We start from the raw sequence: 8,418 nt of genomic DNA, 5'->3' as shown, positions 1-8,418 counted from the left end.
CCCCGGTCCCTCCCCTGCCACTGTGGGCTGTGGCTGAAGTACAGCCCTGCCGTGAGGGTGAAAGCGCACGGTTTTTACTCCTGATTTCACAGAGAACAGTGCTGGTGATCAGGTCCCTCTGCCAGGACAAGATCAGATGCCCTCGGCTTGCTGAGAGGGATGCGACACAGAGGTTCAGCTCTGGCTCCAGTCTAAGCAATCTCTTGAGTCATCAGCCCTGCCGTTACAAGATCTAAGGAGTCTCAGCTAATGCCACCAGCCCCAGCACAACTGACAACTCCTCCGCCCAGCAGTGTGGAGGAGGACAACACCAAAAGCTCAGTGCCAGAAGCTGCTCCGCTCCTCAGCAGTCATCGGCTCCCGCAGAAACACGATGCGGCCGTGTCTTACTCAGTGCTGGAACCTGCCCAGCCCTCTCTCAGTAGACTCTGAGCTTTCAAAACCAGAGAGCAGTCACATGTTGGTAACTCACACCCCTCAGGATTGTGCTCATCTCCACACTCCGTCCAGGCTTACAGGTACATGAAGTTGCCTCTGGACGTTTTGTGCTCATCCAGCCTTGCACACCGTGCCTAATGCTGTAGTGCCTGGGTGCCTGATCAAGACCTTTCAAATCTCAATTTGCCTCATATATTTAGTTGCAAACTTTCATTTGCCTCTTTTTAAACTGGCAGGAGCAGTAGCAGATTTCCACTGGGGAAGTGCCTGGAGAACAAGTGTGGGGAGGAGCGGCTGAGGGACCTGGGGCTGCTCAGCTGGAGGAGAGGAGGCTGAGGGGAGACCTCATCGCTCTCTGCAACTCCCCGACAGGAGGGGGTAGCCAGAGAGGGTTGATCTCTTCTCCCAAGTATGAAGCAACAGGATGCGAGGAAACGGCCTCAAGTTGCACCAGGGGAGGTTTAGATTGGATATAAGGAAAAACTTCTCCACGGAAAGGGCTGTCAAGCCCTGGCACAGGCTGCCCAGGGCAGCGGGGGACTCCCCATCCCTGGGGGGATTTAAAAGCCGGGGAGATGTGGTGCTCAAGGACAGGGGTTAGTGGTGGGTCTGGCAGTGCTGGGTTAACTGTTGGACTCGGTGATCTTAAAGGCATTTTCTAACCTAAGCAGTTCTGTGTGGTTACCTCTGAACTTCTGTCTCTCTGGACAACATCAGTAAAAGGCAAGAACACTTATTTGCATTTGTGATTGTTTAGAACTTCCTTCATCCTTCATCTTTTACTTTTTTGCTGATTGCATTTGTACTTGTGGGACTAAAAGGCAAACAGCACTCAGGGTGATTTCCTGCTAATACAGAATTCCTTCTCTGCACCCCCCCAAAACAGACCAAAAAAAAAAATCCCCCACAACAAACAAACAACAACAAAAAACAACCAACCAAACAACAACAACAAAAACCAAACAAACAAACAACAACAAAACACCAAAAAAAACCAAACCAGGCAGCTGTTATCTTTTCTCTACCCCTTTACTGGGCCCTGTTGCAGAAAGCCTACCCCTGAATTCTCTACACTAGAGGAACAGGGTCAAAAAAATTCTGAAAACTATCCCATCTTCTTTAAAAAGTTCCAGTGAGTTTTTTCATGACCTTGGCAAGCTACTAGCAGCCCAGATTTCCCCAAAGGCAGGAAACTTGACTACTTCTTTGTCTGGTCTTTTTTGGGAGGGGTGTTGGTTTTTGTTTTGTTTTGTTTGCTTTTGAAAAGAAAACCAAAAGAGCTTTAAATGAAATAACAATGGCACTAATCAGAAAATAACGAACCCCTCCTCACTGCAATCCCCACTGATGCTGCAGAGCAGGCAGCGCTGGGCAAGTCCCAGGCTGGGCTCAGCAGCAGAGGGGAACCAGATTCAGGAGCTGGACTGGGGAACTGGGCTTCCTTTCTTAAGTGCAAAGGAAGATTATCCTTAATCCAACACATAGATCCATAAATATGGTTGCTCCCGAGGCTGTACGGCCCTCATTGAAAAGGTCCTGTACCTCCACCACCTTCTGCAGCAAAACACCAATGAAACTTGGAGGCTATATCTGTGTAAAAAGGAGTCTTAGGGTTTTTTGGGGTTGTTTGTTTGGTTGGGTTTTTTTAATAGGGTAAAGAGAGCAAACCCCAAAAGCAAGCAAATCATGTAATACCTGAAAGTAATCTGTGATGAAGGATCCAAGTTCGCTCTTCAGCAGCCGTCTGTAGACAGAAGGAACGCAGCCATGAGGTAACAGCCAGTGTCGGTCATTTCTTAGAGGTATATCCACGCTTTACCACCACCCATACCAAAAACACAGGACTATATGTGAAGGGGTAATTTTGGCCACAGATTTCTTTCACGTTCGCGTGTATATTCTACAAATGCCCACACAGGCTTTTCTCAAAGTATGAAGTAATGAAAGTTTCCCTGAAGACTTCTATTTATAAGCCATACATCCAGAACATGAATAAAAAAACCCCACCCACCCTCATTTCCCTCCCTGAAGGTACAGAAGCTTGGGGAGACTATTTAGTTTGGAATTCGTCATTTTTTCTGCTTTTTGTTTAAATAAAGGCACCGTTCAATTCACTAAAAGTAGCATATCTCCCTAATGCTCTACTTCCTTTTCTCTTAGAATCAGAAAGTGGGAGGATAAGGAGAAGAGCAACAAAGTAAACACACAAGCAGAAGCTGCAGCCTCCCCATAACTACAAAATTTAAAAAAAAAAAAATCAAAACAAAAGACATGTTTTTCAGGAAAGAAATTCTAGAATAAGTTTAACAAGAGGCGTTTGAAATACACACAGGCAGAAGCTACTCTAAACAACGACATAAACTGTTGGATTTTAAATGGGGCTGCAATAAAATTTAAATTTTAATACATATTTCAAAACCCCAGTATAAAGATCAGACATCAGAAGCATTAAAACAAAAAAACAACTCAAAGTTGAGCATTTGCTCTTTCAGTGACTGTGAGTTATGCTCACTGCAGCAGTAATTTCTGCCTAAAATTTAAAAGGTGCCCAACACTATGCATTTTTTTTTTTTTTTGCTGTTCTACGACTTTTGCTTTTCACCAATGTGAAGTATAATCAAGCGTGCATGAAAATGGCATTTGAATCGGGGACCATCCAGTTCCCAGGCTGGGTTCTTGGAGCAAACCACACCACTTTTTCCTGATCTGTGCTGAAAGCCAATTTTGACGGCAACCACCCTCCTCCCTAACCCTTTTGTAAATCTATTCTCATGCCAGCATGCCTTTACTCTTTCTCTCAGAGCGGTTATATTCACCACACTCTTCTCAAATTACATTTCTATGAGATGGGTAAATCAGATTAGCCTTTGGGAGCCCGTTTGCTCTTCCGTCAGCTTTTGGAGAATCCATCGAGCTCCCCACCAGCTGGCAACCAGAGGTTCACACCCTAGAGAGAACCCAAGGAGAGGGGTCTCCTCCTAACCACGGCCAGGTCACCTCCTGCTTCCTGAAATCCCGTCTCCCGATGGTGTTTCTTACATTTCCTCTTGCTGTGACAACTGACTTTCAGAGTAAGGGGGAAAAAAAAAAATAATTGGAAAGGCATCCAGTGAGATGGACGGACAGCAACGAGCCGGTCGGATGTTCAAGCAGCCTATTTAGAGAATGACATTTGGAGATGTAAGCAATGCTCAGGCCACCTGCAGGAACATTCATCACGTATTTCAAGAGGAGCGCTCCCAAGGCCGGATCCACTTGAGGAACCCAGACGAAGAAAGCACGGGCCAAGCGCTGGGGCCAAGCCCAGGCAACGCGACTCTGCTCCCAGCGAGGGTGGGGACAAGCACCCACCCGCTCGCACCACATGGCCGCAGCCACCACCGCAGACAACAGTCTGGCAGATGAATCGCGAAACCCGAAGCTGGTCCCCTGAGGCCACCAGCAGGCTGTGGGCTGGGGTATTTCCAAAGTCTGGCAGCATTTGCTTTTCTTTTCACTTACAGAAATACTCAGCCCGTGAAGAATTAGTCCTTAGAACTAACTGCACAACTTCTGACCTGAGCACACTAAAATATCCATTAATGTCCGAGATGCCACCCTCACAGCTCTTGAAAGGAGTTATATTAAACTTTTCCCTCTGGGACCAGACTAAGCAGGACAGACTTTCATGCCCCACAAGCTGCATTATTTTGAAAGGAGGGAAAGGGGTAGCTGACACCGCTGCTTAGCCCAAATTGCCATTTGAATCCTGGCACTGGGGAAAAATGCAGTAGGGATGGGGGGGGTATATAAAAGAAGAAGCAGAGACCTATGTGACAGCATTCATGATAAATCAGTATGGATGTGCAGGAAAGAGAAAAGAAGTAGGAACTACATCCATGAGCTCTGACAATACTCTTAGCTGCACCTGGAATCAAGGCAAGAATAAATTTTCCTTATCCACTCTACAGACCTATCTATTGCTAACTGAACTTTCCAAATAATCAGAATGAAACCACAGATAATCACGAAACCTGCTTTAAAAAAACCCGATACTCTTAATCATCACTAGCATCAGCGTTAGAAAATGTTTGTTAGGCTTTTAGGCTTTTAGTTTTTTATCTTTAGGGTTTGTATTTTCATATCTTGCTCTGCAATTACCACGTGAAGATTAAGCTTTCAGATGAAATGCTGTGTTTTGCTTTCATTTCAAACAGTCCACAGTTCTGAGAAGCTTGGGTTTAGAGAAGAGATGTTGCTACCATCAAAAATGCCCTAATAAAAATGTGTAAAAAACAGCCAGCAGAGGCAAACTCTGTAGGAGGGCAAAAATTCCTTTTAAGCTAAGTCAAGACACATCCTGTCCTTGTCAAAGCTACACATGCACACAAGTCAAAGCAACATTTTCCAAGTGCCTCACACCAATCACTCCACCCTATAGCAAAAAAGAAGTGAGTTAGCTTGAAACCCCAAAGCTGTGCTGAATTTTCCTTCAATCCCCACTCCTTCCACCAGTAACTCTAACCGCCATAATGTAGGGGAACAAGCAAACACCAAAGAAGCAGCAACAAAAATCCCTTTTCATGGATTTCGGCAACCTACCTGATATTTTCGTTGAGGGTGTAAAGCTCATTGTTCTGCAAGCCTCCCCCTTTGAACACATTTATCACTGCTGTTTGAACACTGCCAGAAAAGAAATGAGACAGTACAACGTCCATAAATAACAGCCAGCGGTACGATTTAACACGGAGCACAACGTGAGCTAGCCGCCAAGAGCTGAGTGCTTATAATGGGTGGAGAGGTTAATTGCACTTAAATACTTCCACTCGTTCTCCCCTGGAAATCATCACTCTTATTTACCTACATCTCTCACGGGAGACAGAGCAGAACCAATCTCACATTGCGCCTAGAGGAAGCGAGGGAAAGTCATTACAGGGACATCGTTCACAAAGAACGTGTTCAAACCAGGCAGAGCTGTAAGTGGGCTGTTCAGAGGATCTCTGCTGTGTGCTGCAGGCTAGCTGCTAGGAGGAGACATAAATTTTTGGCAATATCTACCAAACACATCACGTTGCATTATCCTGCGAGACCAGCAGGAACCATCCAATCTGCAGTGTCTGGCAGGACCCTGGCTGTGCTGGAAGATGCTCTGCAGCCAGCATCACCTCAGACCCATCTTTACGCCCTGTTAACACTTGTGAGGTGGTGTTGGAGGATCTTCTAACTCACACTTCTCTCACCAGCACAGAGGAAGTCATAAAGTGACAGCATACAAGATGGTTTAGCAGGTCTGAAGGCTTGTGACAGATAACAACAGGAGGTGGCATTTCCTCCTGTGGGTCACTTACGGCATTTGCATGCTTCAGGGACCTCAGCTCACTCTCCTGGCACAAAACTGTCATGGTTTTGCCCAGCTACGTTTGTGCAACAGAAGCTGAGCTAGGTCAACAAGAGAGAGGGGTCTGCCCAACGCAGAAGGGAAGTGGAAACACCCACGCTTGGTAGGAGCAGACTATTAGGTCGGATCAGGACCCCTCTCTCTACAGCCTACACGTCGTTTTTCCAGTTGCCATCGCTGTGCGACAGCACCGCAGATGGGATTGGGCAGGCAGTGGTAAAAGCCACAAGCTTAGCAGGTGTCAGAGGAACTTGATCGTGGTAAAACCTTCATAATATGCAAATAAAAGCCTGTTAAGCATTAAGAAACTGGCCTTTATTACAGTACTAGGAATGTGTTTTCCTAAACGGTGCTTACAAGATGCAACTGTTAACAAATAACAAAGAGCAATTCTAGTTTACTTCAAGAAGTACCTCTGAACAATGTTGGCCAAAACCAAGGCTGAACACAACTAGGTCTAATTTTTTTCACCTCCAAAAGCTTGGGCATACCAAAAAATTCATGCATGCTTATAACCAGACAAGCTTAACCATAAATGGTCTGAAGCACAAAGACCAGACGTCCATGGCCCTTATGGTGGGCGAAAGCTCAGCCCGGGTGGGCCCGGCTCACCTGTTCCAGGCAGAGTTGGAGCTGAGCTGCAGAGCCTGCCGAGCCGCTTGGAACCGCGGCAGGTCGCTGAGGACCGGAGAGCTCATGAAGCGAGGTCGGGGCCTTCTGAATGAACCCATCTTGTGGAGCTGGAGAGCAAAGGACGGAGCTACAGTGAACCCCCCAGTCATAGAGTCAGGTGGAGTGGAGCGGGGCGGTCAGAAAGTCTCTTCTCTTGGAGGTGCAAACACCAATCTCAGGAATGGCGAGTCTTCAAACCCAAGGGCTCGGCCTGCAGCAAAAACAAAGAATCAGCCTTGGACTAGCAGTCCCCCACAGCATCAGGCTGTGACGTGGCCACGCACTGCAAGGCCATGAAGGAATTGATGCAGTCCTACAAAGCGAAGACAAAGGAAGAGAGCAAGGCAGAGGGGAACACATGAAAATATCCTATCCCGTTAACAGTAAATTTGAGCAAATCTTCCCATGTTCTTCAAGAGCAGATCCCTGTCCTGTCTTCCCCCTTAAATAACGACCAAATACAGCCAGCCAGAAACACAGTCGCGGTCTTTCTTTCCATTTGAATCAGCAGAGATACAAGAACCGAGGTGCCTAAACTCTTCTGCCAGAGGCACTTTCAAAATACCTTTAAACTCAGCCTCCATAAAACTGCAGAAACTGGAGAAAAAACTCTTTAACCATAAAGGAACAAAAGATGAGCAATGGAAGAAGAGATAAACAGACAAACACAATGCTTTTTTTGTTGTTTGTTTGTTTGTTTTATAATTGTTGTGCAAGGGAATAAGCCCACACGTTGTCAGTCCATTACAAAAAGGATACAATAGAGACCTTCTGCAAAAGAGGTCTAACAACCAGATATTTTGAGACTAAGAAGGATTTCTGTTTGTTTTGTTTCCTACAGAACGAGAAGTAATTGCTAGGCCAACTACAAAATGCCTGTATTTTCCACTCTATCATCTCCATATAGATGAATATTTAGCTCCAAGTAAACCACAGAAACAGAAGTTAGCTTGGATAAAAACCACAAAAAACATTTTGGCAAAGCTTCTGTACTTCAAAATTTACCCTCCCGAGATGAATACAAGCAGTAGATGTAGCTGGCAGTTTGGAGAACAGAGATGTGGGACAAAGGAGAGGGGAGGAGGAAAATGAAAAAAAAACACAAAAATCCCAACAAAGTTGTGTAACTGAGCTGCACACAAGAGATGTGGAACGAAATCTTCTCTTATCCACTATGTATTCAGCATGAGGCAAAAAAAGAGATGGTCAGTTGAAAAAATGCCATATCTGCCTAGTGCTTCTAGTTCGACTAGTGCCCAGCTTCAGCAAACCCCACTCCCCAAACCATAAGAAACACTTTTCCATGTAAGAGAACAGCTTTCTGCCCACCCGGCCCAGCTCCGTTTCACACCGAGCTCGCTTTGCTCCCCCAGCTCTGCCCAACCTCGTCAGATTCTGATCAGCCACCATGAAGCCCTCTCAAGCCACAGGCACCACATGCCCCACTGCCGAAGAAGCTGACAGAGAAAACACCTCATTTTTTAAGCACCGAAATACTTGGTGCTCCTCAGGAAATAAATACGGTTGTTATTCCCCCACAAACTAAATACAGTTTGGAACTGGAACATGGCTCCACGTGCAACTTTTTTACAGATGACAAAGCCCAGATGGTCTTTCATGACATGAGCTTAGCCTTGACTGTTTTGCTTGAGAATCTGTTGATTCCATGGCTGCTCTGCTCCAATTTAAGATCAAAAAAATAAAGTCATAACTTTTAGAAATTAAGAATAAATGTAAACTAATGCCACCAAATTAGCAGGGTCTTCTGTGTGCATTTTGAAATAACAGTTCCTTTGACATTGCCCAACATTTTCAGTCTGCCAGCAATTTCTCTGTTGGCAGTTGTAACCACATTAAAATAGAGAAAAAAAAAAAAAAACAACCCCAACTACAGCACCTTGGAGAGCCGAGGGCAGGATTTCTCACAACAT

General features: G+C 45.6%; 1 protein-coding gene across 2 annotated transcripts in view; it reads right to left on the bottom strand.

The window, feature by feature from the left end:
- The window catches only part of PRR5L (proline rich 5 like), a 24,688-nt gene extending 18,091 nt beyond the window's left edge, over positions 1-6,597 (bottom strand). For both annotated transcript variants that reach the window (XM_009867757.1, XM_009867756.1), the window contains exons 1-3: positions 6,428-6,597; positions 5,020-5,100; positions 2,134-2,182 (exon numbers count right to left, since the gene is read on the bottom strand). In XM_009867757.1, the coding sequence (XP_009866059.1) occupies positions 2,134-2,182; positions 5,020-5,100; positions 6,428-6,597 (300 nt within the window). The remainder of the gene's footprint in view (positions 1-2,133; positions 2,183-5,019; positions 5,101-6,427) is intronic.
- Between the last annotated feature and the right edge of the window lie 1,821 nt (positions 6,598-8,418).

Source organism: Apaloderma vittatum, unplaced genomic scaffold (genome assembly GCF_000703405.1).
Source record: "Apaloderma vittatum isolate BGI_N311 unplaced genomic scaffold, ASM70340v1 scaffold1344, whole genome shotgun sequence".
NCBI lineage: Eukaryota > Metazoa > Chordata > Aves > Trogoniformes > Trogonidae > Apaloderma > Apaloderma vittatum.
The sequence above is the reverse complement of the archived record's forward strand: the minus strand, read 5'-3'. Positions and strand labels throughout refer to the sequence as shown.